The sequence below is a fragment of the Chinchilla lanigera genome, unplaced genomic scaffold, assembly GCF_000276665.1.
Source record: "Chinchilla lanigera isolate Chin_1 unplaced genomic scaffold, ChiLan1.0 scaffold00154, whole genome shotgun sequence".
NCBI lineage: Eukaryota > Metazoa > Chordata > Mammalia > Rodentia > Chinchillidae > Chinchilla > Chinchilla lanigera.
In genome coordinates, this window is record NW_004955555.1 from 625,136 (window position 1) to 646,688 (window position 21,553).

A 21,553-nucleotide genomic window follows, 5' to 3' on the forward strand; every position below is an offset into this window, starting at 1 on the left:
GGCCCCCTCCCTTCTCCGCTCGCTGGCTCGCTCGCTCGCTCCCTCCCTCCCTCGAAGCTCCGGCGGGTAACGGCCCTGGCCCCGCGCGCCCCGGCTGCTGGCACCGCCGCCCCGCCTTTCCAGCCCCTGGCCGAGGCTCAGCGCCGGGTCGACCTCCGGCCCCGGGCGAGCAGATGGACCAGCGTGCGTACGTCCGTGCGCTCCGAGAGCCCCGCGCCGAAGCACCGCCGCCTCCCCGCCCCGCCACTACTACGCGCTCCCCTCCCCCCGCGGCGCCTCCCCCCGCCCCTTCCCCGCTTCCCCCGCGGCCTTCCGCGCAAGCCCGGCCCCCCGCGCGTGAGCCTATTGGCTGTTGCCGCCGCGCGCGGGTCAGGCCCCGCCGCGCCCGCCCCCATTGGCCGCCCCGGGGGAACGTCAGTCATATGCAAATAAGGGTAGGGCGGGGCGGACTCCCGTTGGCCCTGAGCCGGCCGGGGGCGGGCCCGGGGTAGGAGGGAGCCAGGGAGGGCGCACTGCAGTAAAGGCATCGAGCCAGGGGGGCGGTTCGGGGCGCCGTGCTGCGGAGGCCCAGGGTTGTGTGGTACTGTGGCCTGTCCGCGCGAGGAACCCGTTCACGACCGGGGCCGCTGGGCAGACAAACCGCGCAGGGGTGGGCGAGACATCCCTAAGCCCTCCCAACTCTCGAAGAGCCACACGCTCGTTACACACACTTTTCATGCCACACCCATTACCCCTTACACACGGGTTAGGGTTCTCGCTTACACGGCACGGGCACCATATCCCCTCCCTCTTACATCCACATTCACACACGAGATCACAGTCCGCACACCTCATATAGATGCACACACTCATATATCTCACACACTCATGGTCCTTGACTGCCCACCGACCATCATGCAGACTGTTCTCACCCATCCATATACCCTGTCACACATGCCTCACACTTACCCCAGCCCACATGAATTACACAAGCAACAACGTATCTGGGGCTGTCACTCGACGACAGAGCATTTGCCTAACATGCTGGAAGCCCTGGGTTCAACCCCTATATAGCATTGAAGTAATTTTTAAACATTTTTTAAAATAATCATATCAAACAAGCAGACCTCAGCACAACCACTGCTTGTCCACCACACACACCAAATGCCCTCCCCCCACATTCTCATACACCCTCCTAGTGCTCATGTAGAACCCCCACACCCCAACACACTAAATCTCAGAGGCACCATCACACTGACCTCACACACACCCTCACAGGCATTAACTGTGCACATCAGCAGAGCCTTAATGGCTTTCCAACACCACTTAGCTACCCAGCCTGACTCATCTGCCACTCAGGACCCTCTCCCCAGCAGGGTAAAGCAGGGGACAACAGCACGAGGGGCCATCCATCCACACACAACACAGCCTTCCCCAGGAAAGGGCTGTGAGCAAGGAGCTGCTATATGCAGGCTGTTTGTATTATATTTTTATCGAATGCTCACAACTACCTACCAAGAGCTATTTTTCCCATTGTTCATATGACAAAATTGGGCTCAAAGAGACTAAAAAAGTGTGCCTGATCATGCAGCCAGGACATTAACATCCCTGTGTTCCACCTCAAGTACTCTTGCCATTACTCAAATCTAGACCTGAAGGTGCACACAAGCAGGGAATTCCAAACAGGCCCAGGAATACGGTCAAACAGTGATACAGATAGACTGGTGACCTACAGAAAGATGAGCAAGGACTGGGGATATAGCTCAGTGGTTAAAGAGTATGTGAAGCCCTGGGCTGAATCCAGCATGACCGAGGGGGTAAAAAAAAGGAGCAGGCACACAGGGAGATAGATCTGAGTCCACTAGGCAGATCATCCAAGAGGGGTTCCAGGGCCAAATCTACAAAAGGCAGAAGCCTAGGTTCACACCTGAGCAGGTAAAAGCTGCACAGACTCAGAGTAACCAAGACTAGATTCCTACACAGGTTGGGTAAGGTCTTCAACAGGAGCGATCAAACCTTTTCTCAGCCTGCCCCATCTACTCCAGAGCTGAAGGCATCAAGAGAGAGAAAAAAATTAGTAACCTGATCTCAAGAGGGGAAAGGAAGGTCTGTAGCCCTCTGACCTACAGAGATGGCAGGGCCAGAGACTTGGCTGTGAGCCTGGAGGGGCTGCCACAGGGACTATTAGGTGACTGCCCCCTCCTCCCTATGCAGCCCCAGACTCAGACCCTCCATTACCTCACTGCCCCAGGGACTGCAACGTGAGGCAGAAATCAGGCTGAAATCAATGTGGCCCCCTCCTCTCCCCACCGGTGAGTGAGTCACCTATTGGCAAGTTAACCCCTTCCCTACTGCAGTGCAACCCAAGGACAGCTCTCAGAGAAGGCCTGCTCCCCCACTTCTGTTGGGTGAGAAAAAGAGCTGGGCATGGTACAGCAGTGAAAGAGGGCCCCACACATCTGTGAAGATTACACATCTGGTAGAGGACACAGTGCCCATGGAAAAAGGATGGGAAGAGGCCCCTTTCGGGGCAGGGTACAACCAAGTGGGGACCCAGTCTGGCAGGGAGGGGCAGGAATCTGGGCGGGAAGGGCCCCCCTGCCCTGGGCTCGGGGCCAGCCCTATACTTAGCTTCTATTGTTCAGGGTGGAGGAACCCAGGGTGGGGGTGGATTAGGAGTGAAGGGGAGGGAGCAGGTCCTACCCTAGACAGCTCCCTCCCTCCAGCCATCCCCAACCCTAATGGGGCCTCCCTAGCTGAAAAAGGCTGAGAGGGTTCCCAAACAGGGGCCCCGGCCGCCTGAGACAGCCATGGTTCACTGAAGTCAGGTATCAGGCAGGGTTACGATGGTAGCCACTCCCAACCAACTCTGCAAACGGTTTGGCCCTAAACTAAACAGCTTCCACCATACACCCCACCCTGGCCTAGGGACAGGGAGCCCGGAGGAGACACCAACAGCCACCGCTGTGGTACAGGCCAAGGCCTGCCCAGCCGCCTAGGGCGCGCAGCCAGTGGTGCTGACAGACTGAGGGACATGCAGACACCCTCTGAACTCACGGGCCCCATTTATTGAGCCCGCAAGGCACCGCGCCCCGCCGGCTGCCCGCAGCTCCCCACCCTGCTCTCTCTCCCGGTACCCGCCTCGGCTCACCACCCCGTGTCCCCAGCTCCCCTCACCCGCTCTCCATATACACACCCACCCACCCACCCCGGGCGGCGTCGGCGACGGCCAGGGTTGCCTGGGGAACAAGCCCAGGATTGGGCTGGCGCGGCTCTGCAGGGATGAGGGGCTAAAAATAGCGCCAGGGTGAGTCAGTGTGAGTGGGGCTGGGGTAGGCAGGGGGACCAGAAGGAAAAGAGAAGCAAGCGAGATGGGGGAAGGTCCCCGGGGACGGGGAGAAGGGCAGGAAGCGCACCGAGGCCGGGACGCGGGTTTGGGGATGGGAAGGTGCGGGGGTGGTGCTGGGAGGGGGTGTACAGGCGCCGGGACTGGGAGGGCTGGTCGGCGCGGGCTGAGGGAGGCGCCACCGCAGGGGCGGAGGAGGGGGCGCCGCCCTGCGTTCCCCTTCCCCTCCCTGTGCTCACGAGATTTTCCACTCGCTGCCTGGCCCCCAGCCAGCCCCGGGCAAGCCCCACAAAGCGGCTTTGTGCTGGGAGGGCGGGCGGGTGCCCGGCCGGCCTGACACCCACGCGGGCCGCGGCGGGGCGCGGGCCAGCTGGCACCCGAGTTGTCTACTAGGGTGGGGGAACAACGCGCCCGAGGACTTGGCAGCGCAGGGGTTAACTGCACAGGGGCGGGGGGAGAGGGCCTTGGCCAATCGGCGACCGGCGGGCGCGACAGCAGCCAATGGGAAGGACGGAGGCCCGACGCTGGAGCCTACCCCAGGGGCGCGCGGGAACCTGCACCCCTGGGTGCCTACTGGAGTTGGGCGCGGCTCTCACGCCGTCCCCGTCTGAATACACAAAGCACCAGGTGCACCATTTCGCCGGCTACGCGGCCAACAGGCTCTGAGGCATAGCACCTTGTAGTCAGGAGGTGGTATTACGGCTGACATTTGAACCCAAGTCTGACTGGCACTTCACACTCAGCTTTTCTGCCCAAATGGGGAGACGGGGTTCTCTGCCCGCTCCCTCCTGGGGAGCGGGATCAGGGGATAGTGCGGGCGGAGGCGGCGGCGCAGCGGGCTAAGGTCCAGCCGCCTGCGGTGCAGCCGCTGCCGCCGGTGGTAATGGGAGCCAGACGCCGTCGCTGCCGCTAATGCGCCTCCCTCCCGGCCACTAATGGAGCCATTAATGCCCGGGCTCCGGGGGCTCCGGGACGCACCCCCACACACACACCGCGCATGCGCGCACCTGATGCCCCTCCACAAGCCACCGCCAGGAGGCAGCCTGACGCCTCGAAGGACTGCAGCTGGAGGATGCTACGCGCGGAAGGGGTCGGGAGGGAGGAGGCAGGCTGGGTCTTTTTTACTAAGTTACCGAGACTTCGCTTCTGAGCCCCTGCAACATCGGTAACCCTCCCCCTCCCCAACGCTTTCCCATGCTCTTCCCATCCTAAGGCCTCCTTCCTCTCCAGGGATCTTTGACACATCCAACCTCTAGCTACTCAACCCTTTCTTGGCTTTTTTTTGTTGTTGTTTGTTTGGTTTTTTTGTCTTTTTTGAGACAGGGTCTCCCTGTGCAGTTCAGGCTGGTCTTGAGCTCACTTTGTAGCCCAGGCTGGTCTTTTTTTTTGGTTTTTCTCCGGTACCGGGAACCGAACTCATGACCTTACGCTTGCCAGGCAGGCGCTTTTGCCGCTGAGCTAAATCCCCAGCCCCTAAAAAATTTCCAGGCTGGTCTTGAACGCGCAACAATCCTCCTGCCTCAGCCTCCCGAGTGCTGGGATTACAGGCGTGCACCACCAAGCCCGGCTCTTGGCTCTTTATTGGCCCAGAATAGAGCCCCAGCTTCTCAGCCTGGTTTTTTTTTTTTTTTTTTTAGTTTTTTTCCGGTACCGGAAATCGAACTCACAACCTTGCGCTTGCCAGGCAGGCGCTGTGCTGCTGAGCTAAATCCCCAGCCCCTCAGCCTGGTATTAAAGCTCTGTCCGGCTGTGCCAGGCCTCCATGGCTCCCACCCACCAAACCTGGGCCCTACTGTCAGCTCTGTCTCCTCTAGTCTTTCAGAGTTCATGCACTTTCACCCTTCCTGGCCTCTGCTTATGCAGCTGCCTTGACCTGCACTGCCCTTTCCTTCTTTCACTACTGTGAAATCTGCTCATTTCCCCATACCTCAGCTCAAATGTCACCTCCAATGAAAAGCCTACCAGAACCTCCCTCTTGAGACCCTATGAGTGGCCAGGAGAGGTGGTGCACTCCTGTAATACTGGCACTGGCACGTGAGAGGCTGAGGCAGGAGGATCACTTCCAGTTCTAGGCAGCCTGAGCTACAAAGTCAGTTCAAGGCCAGCCTGGACCGCATAGTGAAACCTTGTCTCAAAAAAGATAAAAACAAAACAAAAAAACCCCACCCTATGAGTGTCCCTGTCCTCCGGCTCAGGACTCAGTACCTCCCTCAGCTCATCCTTATCTGTGCCTACATCCACCTCTGCCTTCACCACCTACTTGCCCGAGGACAGGACTTGCCCGTCAGCCTCGTGACAGGAGAGGAAGTTGACCTCTGGTGGTGGTGATGGGGTTAACTGCTTGAGGGCATGGAAATTATAATGGAAGAACCTGGATTGGGGAGTTAGGACACCCGGGCTTTTCCCCCTCAGCACCTCTCTAAGGCTTCATTTTTCCTACCTGCCCAGGCATAACTGGTGGGTACTGCCTGTCTCAGAGCTGGCACCAAGTTTGTCCTCTGGAAGACAGGGGTAGGGGTTGACCTGGGTCATGCCCTCTGGCAGGTGGGTGGGCACAGGAGCTGCTTTCCTGCCACCCCCCACAGCCGGATCTCCTAGCTGGGCCGTACAGCCCCCGCCTTCCTGCCTGTCTCAGGAACAGGTGCTTGGATGGGAGATGGGTCTGCAAAATGGATCCCAACACATCTCAGCAGGTTTCAGGAACAATAGTGGGCAGTTAATTTGTGAAGGATCAAGAGAGGGCTCCCAGGCCCGAACAACCTCCCAACACTCCTCAAAGGGAATAGGGGCCTGGTGCTTAGCAACCACCCACTGACTTAAAAGAGGAGATGCACAGGGTAAAGGTGGGAGGCTGGGATGGGGCAGGAGGACTATTTAAAGAGCGGAAGCACAAAGGCCAAAGGGGAGATCATGGCAGACCCAGAGACACAGGACCCCCAGACTGAGAGCAAAACAGAAAGGAACTGGGCTGAAAGGTCTGACAAGGAGGGAGGGTCAAACTCACAAAGGTGTAGAGAGCCAGACTCAGACAGACATCCGGAGAGAGATAGGTAGACCCCGAGACAGAGAAATAGGAACCAGGGGGAAAAGACACCTGGATATTCAGTGGCTTGAAGAGAGACACACATACTGAAACCCAGACAGTCAGAGCAGTGCCTCCAGGAGGAGGAGCAATGCCTGTCAATAGGGGGAAGCCGTGCAGGAAGCTGCGAGCTGGGAGGAAGACCATGCCAGGAATGGGGCTGAGACATCTGGCTTCCAGGGCTGGGGCTATAGGCAGGCAGGGGTGGGGGAGGATGTTCTCCTCCTGGGGAGCAGGCGGGAACAGTCAAAGGGAGGTGGCAATGGCAGCTGGCTGGCCATGCCATGAGCAGAATGTGGAGAATGCCGGCAGCCTGCCCCAGCATGTCCCCCAGCGGAAGCAAATGCCTGGCAGGGGGCAGGAGCAGGCAAGCCGCCCTGGCCCGCCCCCTCACACCTGCTGAAGGGTCAGACCCTGCCACAGGTGGGCAGAAGGAGCCAAGACTGTGGTCTCACTATGCCACTGGACATGGTCAGCCCTATCTGGGCCTCAGAAGGAGGAAGCCCCAAGGTGCCTACCTCCCAAGGGTGTAGGGAAGCATCTGGGAGAAGAATGAAAGGCCCAGCTGGCTGGAACCCTGAGAGCAGCCTAGACACCTCAGCATGGGTGTTGTTAGGGAGGCACTGTTCAAAATTGCCAAGAGAGCCGCTGGACAAGTTCTGACGGCCAGGTGGCCTCCAGAAAAGGGCCTCCCCTTCTGAACCTCCTGGACAACAGGGCTGATAATCCTTACTTTACAGCATTAGGTAGATGGGATGAAACGGCCCCATGCCTGGGGCTGAGCAGATGGTACAGCGCAATAAAGTGTTACTATGATCTTCATTATTATTGAGAATGCATAAGCGCCTGGGATCTTAAGCCTGATATTCTGGGTTTGAATACTAGCTCTCTCTCTCCTTAGCTGGGTGACCTTGGGCAAGTCACTCAACCTTTCTGGGCTGCAGTTCCCTGCTGTCCATGGTAAATGATAATCATATGGATGTCTTGAGCACTGTGACGGTTCAGTGAATGCTCAGCAAGGCTCACCAGGCACAAGCATCACCACTAACTCCGGCAGCGAGAGTCTTACAATTTGGAGACTGAGAGGCCTGGTTCAAAGCCCAGTCCTAACCCTCCCAGGCTGGGTGACCTCAGTTGGGACCTCCTTTTATCACAGACCCACTTTTCCTCATCTGGAAAATGGTAGCAAGCGCCCTTGCTGGGTGCTGGGCCTGTCCAGGTAGAGCTCAAATCACCTGGGGCAGAGCCAACCCTCCCCACACAGTGAGAATCACCTGAGGCGATGCTATGGGACAGTGTTGGGGCTCTGGGAGGTGAGGGGTGGGGACGAGGGTGTGGTAAGAGACCTTCTGCTTCTCTGCTCAGTGTCTTTACCTGCTTCAAGACAGCAATCCCTGCTACTGCCTACCTGTGTGAGATTTTGCTTCTATCAACTATAATAACAAATACAAAAGGTATTGAGGGAAGAGTGAAACACATGACTGACAGCCTCAGTGTAAGCACGGGTGGCAGGCACAGGCCCTGTTCCCTGTGCGCGGGCTCTGAGAACAGGCCTGGGCTGGAATTCTGGGAGGGCAGGTCCTGGCTCCTTCCTAAATTGGCCCCTACCCCCAGCCAAGCCACAGCAGCTCCTACCCACATCCACACCCCAGATTGCGTCCTCCATGGTCACCCTGCCTACCTGTGCACATTAGGTAGATGGGATGAAACGGCCCCACACCTGGGCCTGAGCACATGGTACAGCACTAATAAAGTGGTACTATGATCTTCATTACTATTGAGGATGCATAAGGGCCTGGGATCTTAAGCCGGATATTCTGGGTTTGAATACTAGCTCTTTCTCTTCTTAGCTGGGTGACCTTGGGCAAGTCACTCAACCTTTCTGGGCTGCAGTTCTCTGCTGTCCATGGTAAATGACAATCATATGGATCTCCTGAGCACTGTGAGGGTTCAGTGAATGCTCAGCAGGGCACTCCATGGTGTACTGTAGTTGAATCTGCTCAGAACCTTCTATGGCTCTCTAGTGCCCTTGGGCTAAAGTTCACAAGTCTAATGGCCCTTTATGATCTGACCCTTGCTCACCAATCCAACTGCACATCCCAACACTCACCCACCTTCCACAGCCCTTCACACTGTGGGTTCAGTGTTCTGTGATTACATGCTTCTGCCTCGAGGGCTCTGCAAAACTCTTCCCCCTCCTGAAGGTCCTTCCTGCCTGCCTTGCCACACATGCATCCGTATGCCCTTCAGGTGTCAGTTCACAGGCCTCTGGCCCCTGACCCAAGAAGCCTCTGTGGTTTTTCAGGCTGTGGTCCACATCTTCTCCAGGCTCCCACAGTTCCTGGACCTCTCCCGTACATCCTACCCCTGATCACTCTAGGCTGTCACTGTCTAGGGATAGGTCTTTCTCCTCCAAGGACTGTGAGCCATGTGAGAGCAGAGCTATGTCCTCAGTACCGCCTGGCATCAGGTCAGGCACAGATGGGGCCTCACACCAACAGTGGATAAATGGATAAATAAAAAGCACTGCCAGCTACAGTGGCACACACCTGTAATCCTAGCTGATACAGGAGGATTACTGCAAGTTCAAGGCTACCCTGGGCTACACAGTGAGTTGAAGGCCAGCCTGAAGTGCATAGAGACTGTCTTAAACAAAATGGTAAAATCCCAGTACTCCGGGAGGCTGAGGCAGGAGGATCACCAAATTTGAGTCCAGCCTATGCAACTTAAGAGATTTAGGGAAACACCTGTCTGAAAATTTAAATATTTTTTAAAGAACTAGGATGAGGTAGGCATTGTGATGCACACCTGTAATCCCAGCACATCTGTAATCCCAGCACTCTGGGAGGCTGAGGCAGGAGGATCAGCATAAGTTCAAGGCCAGCCTCAACTATATAGCAAGAACTTATCTCAAAAAGAAAAAAAAAAAAAAAAAGAAGGGCCTACTAAAGGAGCTGGTGACAGCTGTCACCCTCCCTTTCAGTTGGAGGGCAGTGGAACTTTGGGGTTACGGACAATGATGGGTGAGTCCCAGGGCATCCACAGCACCCTGCGCACAAGCTGAATCAGGCCAGCAGGTGGGGGCAACAGAAGCAAAGGTGAGGCTGGGCCTCTGGCTCTCCAGCACCGTCTGAGTTGCCACCCTCCCCAGCCCAGTCTCAGCCCTCCAGCCACCCGAGGGCTTTTGCCCACCCTCTCCTAGGTAGCGCTCCTTCCACCTCAGAACCCTCCCCTAGGCGGTTCCACCCCCCCACCCCACCCCGTGGTGGCTGGTTCCAACTCATCCTTTAACTTCTGGCTTACGAGCTGTTCTGAGGGCTGCTACACTAAATTCACACCCAGAGGGTCCAGCGCACCTGCGCTTCCTCCATAGCACAGACTGCACCTGTGCGCTTTACTGGGCTCCAGTCCTGGTCCTGCTACCATCTGGGAAAGGATCTCTTAGAGCCTTAGTCGTCTCCTCTGTAACCCAGCCCTACAGCCCAGTGGTCATGAGCCAGCCTGTCTTAGTCTGAAGGCTGGCTGGAGGCCTTTTAGTAGCCACGTGACCCTGGGCAAGTCACTAACTTGGCCTCAGCTTCTTCTAAATAAGCATAATCATAGCACCCACCTGTTAGGATGGCTGTGAAGACAAAATGAGCTAACATTTGAAAAGGATTTAGAACAGCGCATGCGTGGTGAGTACTGTGTTATGGGGTGGGAGTGAAAATAGAGTGAGATAACAGTACAGAGCTTATCACAGCAATGCTCCCGTACAGTCCCCCAAGACACGGATGCTGTTACTAGGATTATCACTTCCACAGTGGCCTGACTTGGACTGTGCATTTGCTAGAGGTTTGCTGACTGATGGATCCTCAAGAATGCACTCTCCAATAGGCTGCCTCTGGAAATGCCACACGGAGCCTTAAAAGCCTTGCCTGACATGTTAATTTCCACTGCAACATCTGTACAGAGTGGAGGTTGGCCTCCCTGTGGAAGCCCAGCTGGAAGAGGGTCCTGCGCAAAGTGATTCCTTGTCCAGCCCACCCACCAGTCCTCTTACCTGTTCCAGGCCGGCCCATGATGACTTCCTTCTTGGGGGCAGGATGGCTGGTATAGGTACTGGGCACCAGGACAGGCAACAGGGCAGCAGGTGAGGGATGGAAGGCCACAGGCTGGAAGGGTGAAGAAGCTAGGCCAAAGGTGGGCATCGGCTGGGCCACTGCAGTTGGCGCAGCTGGAGGCACGGTGATGGGCACAGGGGCTGGCAGAGGTGGGGGTAGACCAGGCTTCCCACTGGCCACCCCAGGGGGCACTGGGGTCTCACGGCAACCCCGCCCAGGTCCCCCAGCCCGCGCCTCACCGGCAGCCCCCACCTCTCCAGGAAATTTGGAGGGCAGTGGCACATCGGGGTTGCGGACAATGACAGGAGAGTCCCGCTGCACTGCGGGCACCCTGCGCACAGAAGGCCCTGGATCTGAGGTCAGGCCAGCAGGCGGGGGCAACAGAAGCAAAGGTGAAGGCTGGCGGGAACGAGAAAAGGGCACGGCGGGTGACACGGCCCGGAAGCCAGCTGGCGTGGAGGGTGTAGGTGTGTGAGACACGGAGTCCAGACCAGAGTCTAAGCTGTCGCTCTTAGGGAAGTCTGGGGCAGCTCCTCCACCCCCTGTGCCAGGGGCTCCCAACGTCCCTGGGTGGGGCAGCAGTTCTGTCTTCCGACGTCCAGGGCTGATAGGAACAGTAAAGGTTAGGTTGGTCTGGAAGGTGGGTAGGATGCCAGAGGAATGCCGCTCTCGGGGGGCAGGCGGTGGTGGGTGGGGTCCGATATCTGGTGGCGTCAGAACACCTGCCTTAGGGGTGCTGGCGCTCAGGTGGCGACTGCGAACAGCGGTGCGCTGGATGACTGGAGAGGCATTGATGGGGCTGAAGTTGGCCGGCCGGAAGCCGAAGAGCGGCGAGGGCGAGGGCGACGGGGCTGGTGAGAAGGGCGACTGCGTAGAAACGGGCGAGAAGGAGGGGGTGCCTGAGCGTGAGCTGCCCAGGGACACCAGCATCACAGCTGCCTCACACTCATCGAACTCAAAGCGTGACAAGTCAGCAGGGGCCACCAGGCGTGGCCGTGAGTCTCCCCGAGCTGCCACGCTGCTGGCCTCGCTGTCCCTCGAGGTCTCGTCACCCCAGTCGAACTCAGTACTGCCTTCCCGGGCTGCCACACCGGCCGGCCGCCCAGCCCCCCCTGGCCCATCAGCCAGGCCCTCCATCTCCTTGGTTCGCATGGACAGGTGGCGCGAGCAGTAGCCCCTGCGCTGTGACTCCTTCATGCAGCCGTCCCGGGAGCACAGGCGTCGCCACTGCTTGCCGTTGAACTTCTTCCGGATCCCATTGGGCGTGCAGACCACATCGCCCTTCTTGTACTTCTGCTGGGCAGCTGTCAGGGGTGTGCGAGCCCGGGCAGCCGGCGCAGCCCCCTTCTCCAGTGAGGCCACACTGCTGCTCCGACTGCCACCCTGGCTCCCCTCCTGGCAGGGCGAGGGCTGCTCGCCTGGGCGGCCAGGGCCAGCGAAGGCTGGGGACTTGGGGGGTGGTGACAGGAGCTGGGGTGGGGGCAGTGGGAGCAGGGCTGGGGTGCCCAGGGCTGATGGGTGTTTCTCCTCGCCCTCCTCACAGTGAGCCCCCAGGTTGCCGCCAAAGCTGATTTTGGAGACCTCAGCATCCTCAGGCTGCTTGGAGTCCAGCGGGGCAGGGCAGGGTGGCAGGACAGTCCCAGGTTCAGTTTGCTCTTCCTCAGGGACCATGGGGGGCTTCCTGAGCAGGCCCTCAGGTTCCCAGGGGGGCCGCAGAAGGCGTAAGCTGGAGCGGGCCACCCACACAGCCTCCTCAGGCTCATGGCGCAGTGGCTGTTGGGGCTGTGACAGGGTACTCGTTGGCCCCAGCTGGGAGCTGGGGCCGGGGCTGAAGCGGACCTTGTAGGCAGCTGGCTTAGTGGCCACCTCTACTACCACACCCTCACGGTAGGCAGCAATGCCAGGCTCCACACAGGTACACACAGCAGTGCCCACTACCAGAGCACCTGGTGGTGGAGTGGCATCTAAAACCACATCTATGCCACCACTTGGCACCCCCTCATAGAAAGTTAGGGACCGGTCACCAGGGAACTGTACCCCCAGGTCCTGGCTTCGGCGCACCTGGCGCACCACAGCAGGCAGGAAGAGGCCGTCACCACGCCGAGCCAGCACCCGCTGGGACCGTAGCTGCCGCAGGTCATAGCCACCACTGGTGCCACCGGGGGGCCAGGGGCCTGGACCACAAGCCTCGGCCGGCTCATCCTCCAGGTCGGCTGAGTGCTCACTGGCTGTGTCAGTGGAGGAGGAACGGGTGGAAGTGGGTGGTCGGGGTGGCACCCCCAGTGTGCTGGCCTCTTCAGGGGTTTGCTCTCGGTCTTCAGGGGCCCCAGTCACCGCACCACCGCCAGCCCCGTGCTCCTCCACGTACTTCTTCTTGGGCGCTCTAGACTTGAACGTGGCTGTCTTGCGGCTGAGTGAGGGCTCCCAGCGGCCTGCCTCCCCATCCCCCTTGGAGTCCTCAGCTGGGCCTGGAGCCAGGTCAGTGGGGTGCAGCTCTGGGAGTGGCCTGTCAGCCCCAGGGCCCTGCTCGATTTCCTCCTCACCCTCTTCGGCTTCTTCTGGCCCTGGCTGCTGCTGTGGCTGAACCTCATCATCCTCTTCTTCTGGCTTGTCACCCTCCCCGGCCCCTCGTCGCCTCAGAGCTTTGGCCCTGGTGGCTGGTGGGGACTTGCTACCGCTGCCGGGACCTGAAAGGCCAGTGCATGCCTTTTTCATTGGCTTCATCTTTTGTCCACCTGCAAGATTCGAGAGCAGATAAGGATCACTGGGAGCAACTGAAGAGCCACCCCCAACCTCAGTGTCCCCCAAGACTTCCTACTTGCTGAGCCCAGGGCCTCAATCCCATGACCCCAAAGGCCCTCTCCTTGACTGTCCTCCACTGGGCTGCACCCATACAGACTGGCACCTGTGTCCCCTCAGCATACACACTCCTGCTTCTTGGGGAACACTCACACCTGCTTTCTCTGCAAAGGATGTGGAACATGCATGCACATGCTCCCGCTGCTGCAAGGAGTGCGAGGAGCATGGGCAGTTCACACTCTGTCCTGAGCCCTGTGCTCGGCTTCCCTTCATGCATTCACTTCATTTTCCAACAGCCTAAAACGTGGGTGCTACCATCAGCCCCACTGCATATTTAGTGAAACAAAGGCACACGAGAAATTAAGCAACTTGACCAAGATCACCTAGCTAGGAAAGGGCAGAGCGAGGGTCTGAACCTAGGCAATCTGGCTCCACAATCTACGCTCCTAACCATTTCAGTGTGCCACCTGTCACATGATTCCGAGGGCATGCCTACTCTCACTGTCACTGTCTAGAGGGCATACACACTCAAATGCAAACCCATAATAAGCACTAAGCCACAAAAGGGGAGGTGGCTGGGCTGTGATGTGAGCCTTTCTCCCTTCCCCACCTCTCCTCTACCCCTCTGGGCAGCCAGGGATGGCCAGGCATTGTGTGGAGTGGGCAGCTAAGAGGCCTGAAGGATGGCTGCCCACTCTGCATCCTAGGCCTGCCAGGCATAGCCATCTCCCCAATCCTGGCAGGGAGCAAGCAGGGGCACATCTAGGGCAAGAGCTCATACCCATTGCTGCCAAAGGGCTGTACATGAGCACACACATGCGCACAAACACAGGTACACACACGTCATCACACAGTGGGACACAGAACTGCACCCCGGGGTTTCTCTGTCCCACTGGATGGGAGCCTGCCCCTCCCCCGCCATACCCAGCATCATACCCACAAGTTGAAACCCCCCCCCCGCCCGCCCCTCAGCCTGCATGCATCGGAACCCTGGCTAGACTGGCTTTGGCAGAGTGGCTGAGTCAATCAGCACCCCCCCAAGCCCCCAAATATGCCTTCCAACTGCAGGTGGGGGTAAGCAGGATAAGGTCAAAGAAAGCAGGACAAGCCCAACAGGCCAACCTCGCCCACTTCCTGAACAGTCATTATTGCCTGCCCCTTTCAAGCTGCCCTGAGACAAGAAAAGAGAAAAAAAACTTTACTCTGAAGTGACTTAGAAAAACTGAGACGCCAAAAGGGGACCTCTATAGTGCTTGGAGGGCCCAGGATCAGAAATCAAACACAACCAGAGCTGTATCCCTGACAGCCTTCAGACTCCCCGGCTACCCCAGACCCCCTATTCTCCCACCTGGAGCCTGCTGCTCCTGTGAACCCTGCAGGCCCATGCCTGCCCTTTCTGTGAGCCAATCCTGGGGTCCAAAGGGCCAGAGACTAGCACCCAAGTACCCAGGAGTAGGACAGCCCCACTGACTGCTGGGCCACAGTTCTGGGGACTGAGATCTAGCCCCTATTCTACCCAAACACACGCCTCTGCACACCGCACCCCGGACCTCCAACCCCACCACCTGGCACCCCCAGACCCTGCTGCCTGGCCCAGCCTCTTCACCCCAGAAGCCCAGCCTCTTTCTTTCCTTTGGGGCCTGCCCTCTTCCTGTCCATCCCCCTCCGAGCAAGTCCCACCCGGGGTGCTGCGGGTCCTCACGGCCCTCGGAATCCAAGCTGTAACCCCCACGCCAGGCCAGCCCAGGCCCTGGCTCTTGAGGGGCTCAAGCCCTGTGCTCTCGGCAGCCTTGCTAACACCGGCTTCTCTGCCCTTCTCTCTCGTCCTGTCATCACCTCCACCTCTCTCCTCGGGCCCCCGGCGCCCCTCATGTACACCCTCCTCCTGACCCCGCTTGCCTGTCACTTTTTCCTCCCAGCCGCTCTCCTGTCAGCCATCTCCGGACCTGACACCTTCTGTCCCCATCAGCTCTCCTTGCCACCCCTCCAACTCTGCACCCACCCTCTCCCGGCACCCTGATCCCGTCCTGACACCCCTCCGTTCCTGCTACCCGTCCTCTGCCTACCACCCCTCCCCCCAGTCGCCCCTTTTCTGTCACCCCCCTCCTCACCACTTCCTCCACTCTGTCTCCCCTTCCCACCATTCCGCCCACTCCTTTTCCCCCTGTACCCCTTTCCTGTCCCTGCCACCTGTCCCCTCTCAGCCCCCAGTCCCCCGCAACCCCCTGCCCGAGTCAAGCCTGGCCCCGCCCCTCACCTCGGGCTCAGCAGGGTTTGGGGCGGGGGGCCGTGGCCCCGGCTCAGTCCGGTCCGGTCCCTCCCCGCCCCCCCTTCGGCTCTCCCTCTCGATTCTCCCTTTTTTTTTACTCCAACACACAAAATGGTGAATGGACCTGCAACAGCTGGAGCAACCAGCCAATCAGCGGCCACAACCCCGCTGACCGGCGCCGGGCTAGACCAGTAGACATCCGCAGGACAGTTGACTCCGCCTCTCGAAGACGAGCGACGCTCGCAGCGACCAATCGCGCCCTTCCGGTACCGCTAGGGGGTGGGGCTAAAATCCAAGACCGGCCTCCCTCCGGGACCGACACCAACCTAAGCCTACGACCGCCTGATCTACCTAGAGCCATGCCCTACAACGAATGATGGACACTAGCATTGACCAAACGTAGGCCAGTTTAGTGCTGAATGATGGATACAGTACCCAGTCACTATGCACCCTAGGCCGGAACCCAGCCTCTATGAGGGACAGTAACCAATGAAGTGAAAGAAGGCGGGACTAACAGACGGGTTTTCCAATAAACTGGCTTAGAAGGCGTGGCCCGAACGTTTGTTGACCGGCTAGTCGCAATTCCTGCTGGGAATAGTAGTCTTCTCACGTCTCTGGCCCGTAGTCTACAGTATAAGGCAGACTACAACTCCCATGTGACAGAGTACCTAGAGCACCAAAGAAACCGGGAGAGGAGAAAAGTCGGAACAGCAGTTTCTCATGAGTCTCTCTGGACACCGGCAACATCTTAGACCCAGGGCCCCAACTCACCCGGATCCTGGGCTCTGGCGTCGCCGGTGGCTCCTCTCAGTGGCGGTGGTAGCAAGCACGAGAGGGAGGTGCGACAAGCAGCCAACCGCCACCCGCGAGCCCCTCAGCCAATCAGCAGCAGTTGGGGCGGTGCAATGACCTCACCGGTTCTACTCTCTTACCCCTCCCCCACGAGGTTGTTGCTGCTGGTAGCCAGAGTAGGGAAGTTTGGGGTGGGGGGGGGGATGGGAGGAGAATTAGTGATGTCATCTTTCCCCTCCTTGATTGGCTGTCGGGTGGCCAGGACTACGACCAATCAAAGGCTTCAAAAAGTCTGGCGCGGCCCCGTGGAAAGCCCTGTTGCCACCGGGAGGGGAGAGAACGCGCGTTTGTGGGGTGGCGCGCGCTGCTGTGTAGGCCACGCGCGTAACATGGGACTTGGGGGCCCTGGGGACAAGTTACATACTCCAAGAGTTTGATGTTTAGGACAGTGAAGTTTTCTCTTGGCTCCCCTAGGCACGGGATGGGTAGGTGTACAATATGGGAAATCGCAGTACTTTGGGGAGCATCGCCCAGCATTGCCTCTAGAGCGTTCACAACTGGAGGAGAGAGATTTAAGATCGTAGGGTGAGGTATCACGTTGGAGGTGAGAAAAGGGGAGGTGCTATGTCCTGTTACTAGTCGACGCCTGCTGTCCAGAAATAGTTTACACCAGGCGTAAACCTGTCTGCAGGTATCCATACTCATTACATCAGATTTGAGTCCTGACCAAAGGTAATGTGAAGCGAAGTACACTGAGCCTACGGAAGGTTTCTTTTCCCTGTGGTGGGTTCTCAGTACTATTATCTATCTAAGACTCACACTAGTTGTAAAGAAAATGCATCTAGCCTATTCCAGGTCATATTGCCCAAGTAACATTCGCATTGCTTGTGAAAGAATGTGCTGTGGCATATAGCAAATTCACACAGGACATGGAAGAATTACTAGTTCTCCAGTGGGTTTCACTGAATATGGAAAGAGACCCAAACATTACCTGTGGGAAGTTCTGTCTACAGAGATTGGGGGAAATTTCACTGTGCATAGGAAGTTGACACCTAGAAGGAATTTTATGCTGCTATTTATTCAATTTTACATTATCGTGTTATTTCTATTTTAATATCATTCTAAAAAGTAGTTCATACGTCTGAATCAGAATGGACCCAGAATTGAGAACTTTATAAGGCAGTTTATACTATGCACATTGAGTAGATGATGCGTCTGGCGAAATTTTAGGCTCATCAAGAGCGTTCAGCCGTATAGTGCTTGTCTGGCAAGCACAGGGTCCTGAGTTCTTCCTGGCTCAAAAACAAAACAAAACAAAACAAAACAAAACAAACAAACAAACAAAAAAAAACACAAACCTTTCAGGGCTTGAGACTTATTTAGCTCAGTTGTACAGCATCTGCCTAGTATACATGAGGTTCAGTTTTCAGTACTGCTGAGACGGGATTCATTCACACTGCCCACTTAGACCCTTGGGGGAGTGGTTCATGCTGTCACAAAAGAGATTCACAGTAAGGTCTCTGTGCGTGTAGGTGTGAACTGTCCACGTTAACTCTCATTGATCCAAAGGAAGTTATGCTGTCTGAGGGGAAGCTCCCACTGGGCAGAAGTTCACACTGCCCATAGGAGCTTTTGTTGTGTTTGGGGGAGATTTCCACTGATCAGGATGGGGTTTCATGTTCCACAGTCCATTCCTATCAGGTGTGATGGAGAATCAGACTGGGGAAAAGGGCATCTGTATTCTCCATGAAAGAATTCATCCTCTCTAGGGAGCATTGTATTATAGTAGAAGGGAGTCTCACCTGCCATTCAGGATGATCTCTGACTGTGGTCTATTTTTAATGTTCATGGAGAGATCCCCACTGCTTATGCAAGTTGTACCACCTCTGAAGAAGGACCCCTCAAAGGGAATTCACACTGCTCAAGAGCCATTTCCCCAGTCATTCAGGAAAGGAGTATACAGGGAGCTGTACCCTGTCCCTGGTAGAATTACATAAACCAGCTCATTTAGTTATACACTTCATTAAAATTACACTGTCATGTGTCATGATGGGTGATTCTGCAGAAACAGGACAGCACAGGCTTAGCCAGGCTGCTGGGGTCAAATCTTAGCTAGGAGGGGCTAGGGATTTAGCTCAGCGGCAAAGTGCCTGCCTGACAAGCGCAAGGTCGTGAGTTCAGTTCCCGGTACCGGAGAAAAACCAAAAAAAAAAAAAAAAAATCTTAGCTAGGATTCTTCCTAGCTCTGTGATTCTGGGAAGGTCAATCCCTCTGTGCCTTGATTTCCAACTCTCTCTCTCTCTCTCTTTTTTTTTTTTTCTTTTGAGACAGGGTCTTGCTCTGCAGTTCAGGCTGAGCTTGAAATCACCATGTAGCCCACGTTGTTCTCAAACTCCTAGCAATCGTCCTCCTTCAGCCTCCTGAGAGCTGGATATACAGGCATGCCCCACCACGCCTTGCTCCACTACCTTTTTAAAGGGAATAAATAATGGCTGGGGATACAGCTTAGTGGTAGAGCACTTGCCTAGTGTGTTCAAGGAGCTGGGTTCAATCCTCAGCACCACAAAAGAAATAAAATAAGTACATAAACAAAAATAAATAAGTCAGCCATGGTGGTGCACAACTGTAACCCCAGGACTCTGAAGGCTGAGGCAGGAGGATCACTGTGAGTTTGAGGCCAGCCTGGACTACATAGTGAGTTTAAGGCCGGCAAGTCTGAACTGCATAGGGAGAGCCTGTGTAAAAAGGGCAGGAGGGCAATGACAAAACCTGATGGCATAAGGCTATTGTGAAGATGTACTGAGTTGACATGTGCAAAACACTGAACAGCATAAGTGTGTGCTATCTCACAGTAGAGAGAGTATAGATAACCATAATGTATTTTGTTTGGTTGTTTGTTTTCGTGATTTTTTCTTTTTCTTTTTCTTTTTTTTTTTTTTTTTTTTTGAGTCTCCTGCCTCAGCCTCTTGAGTCCTAGGATTACAAGCATATGCCACCATACCCAGTACCATAATGTAATATATAGTTATAAAGACTATAAGAGGCCATGCATGGTGGCACATACCTGTAACCCCAGCAGCTGAGATCCTGTCTCAAAAAAACATGTAAAAGAAAATCAATTTGAATCTTTTCACCAAAAAGGAAATGATAAATGGAAGCCATGTGTAGTAGTGCAGGGCTGTAATCCCAACACTTTGAGAAGCTAAGACAGGATGATCCCAAATTCAAGGTTTTGTTTTGTTTTGTTTTGTTTGTCTTTTTGAGACAGGGTCTCACTATGCAGTTGAGGCTGGCATTGAGTTCACTTTACTCACGATGATCCTCCTGCCTCAGCCTCCCAAGTGCTGGGATTACAGGCCTGTGCCACCATGCCCAGCACCAAATTTAAATTTCACGTAGGCAATTTAGTATATGTGCTGCTGAAGTAAGCACTCACTTGGGCAATTTAGAGAATTACTCTCTCAAAATAAAAATATAAAAGACTGAGAATGTACCTCAATGTGAAATCCCTGGGGTCAATTTCTAGGACCACCAGCAAAAAAACAAACCAAACAAAAAAAAACCCAAATTTATGATAGTGTTTAACTTGATTTATATGTTCCTCAATGTATGCATGTATCAAAATATCGCATGAGCTGCAACTGGGAGGCTGAGGCAGGAGGATGGATTATACAGTGAATTCAAAGCCAGTCTGAACTACACAGTGAGACCCTGTCTCAAGAAAGCAAAAAAACAAAAAAATCTCACATGGTACCCCATGTATATATACAGTGTGGGTCAGTTAAAATAAATTTAAGTGGGCTATAATAGCACATATCTGAAATTCCAGCTACTCGGGGGCTGAGACAGGAGGATTAAAAGTTAAACCCTCCCCCAAATTCAAACTCTCAGGAGGCTGAAGTTGGAAGATTGCCAGGAGTTCGAGGCCAATGTGGGTTACATAGTGATTTCAAGCCCAGCCTGAACTGCAGAGCAAGACCCTGTCTCAAAAGAAGAAATTGGAAATCAAGGCACGGAGGGATTGACCTTCCCAGAATCGCAGAGCTAGGAAGAAGCCTAGCTAAGATTTGACCCCAGCAGCCTGGCTAAGCCTGTGCTGTCCTGCTTCTGCAGAATCACCCCTCATGACACATGACGGTGTAATTTTAATGAATTGTCTCAAAAAAAAAAAAAAAAAAAAAAAAAGATTGGGGATAGTTTAGTGGTAGAACACTTGCCAAGCACACATTAAGTCCTGGCTAGGTTCAATCCCCAGATCCTCAGCACCAAAAATAAAAATATACATACATAAATTTTCATTTTAAGTAGAAATAAATAAAGCAATATCACCAGGACATCATGATGCAAGCATGTAATCTCAGCACTCTGGGAGACTGAGGTAGATGATCACAAATTCTAGGCTAGCCTGGGGCTACATAATGAGTTCAAGACCAGCCTGGACTATACAGGGAGACCTAGCCTCAAAAAAGTAAAAAAAATAAAAATAAAAAAAAGGTAGGGTAGTAGTTCAGGCTGTGTAGTTTAGGTTGGACTTGAACTATGTAGTCCAGGCTGGCATCAAACTCATGGTGATCCTCCTGCCTTAGCCTCCTGAGTCCTGGGATTATAAATGTGTGTCACTATGCTTGGCTAAACCCAGAGGCTTGGGCCGGGAATATAGCTCAGTGGAATCATGCCTGCTTGGCAAGCATGAGGTCCTGAGTTCGATTCCTGATATAAAAAAACAAACACTCAGAGGCTTTCTCATTTTTTTTTTTTTTTTGAGACAGGATCTTGCTATGCAGTTCAGGATGGCCTTGAACTCACCATATAGCCCAGGCTGGCCTCTCGAACTCCCAGTGATCCTCCTGCTTCAGCCTCCTGAGTGCTGGGATTACACGTGTATACCACCACACCTGGCCTAGGACCTTTCTCATTCTAAGCACACACTCTAGCAATGAGCTACCCCCCTAACCCCAATAGTGATTATCTTCATTCAGACAGAGTGTATCACTATTTGAAGAGTTTACGCTGTCACAATCTGTAGTTGGTAACTTTGTCTATACTTTGTGTATACACCAGTGGTAGTGATACTTTTTGGAAGGATTTCAGGAGTCAGCATATCCCTGTGGCAAGTATCTATCAGAAAGTGTTGTGGTCCAGTGGAGATAATAAGACACCCTACCGGGGCTGGGGATTTAGCT

The 21,553-nt window shown here is 55.3% G+C and overlaps 1 protein-coding gene across 2 annotated transcripts in view; it reads right to left on the minus strand.

The window, feature by feature from the left end:
* Window positions 1–16,452, minus strand: part of Cic (capicua transcriptional repressor) — a 28,039-nt gene extending 11,587 nt beyond the window's left edge. The window contains exons 1-2 of one of the 2 annotated variants that reach the window (XM_013508684.1): window positions 16,350–16,452; window positions 10,450–13,245 (exon numbers count right to left, since the gene is read on the minus strand). In XM_013508684.1, the coding sequence (XP_013364138.1) occupies window positions 10,450–13,234 (2,785 nt within the window). In that variant the 5' untranslated portion in view covers window positions 13,235–13,245; window positions 16,350–16,452. Of the gene's footprint in view, window positions 1–10,449; window positions 13,246–15,566; window positions 15,685–16,349 lie in introns of those variants that run through there. The other variant, XM_013508685.1, reaches the window with a different exon arrangement.
* Window positions 16,453–21,553: the final 5,101 nt, after the last annotated feature.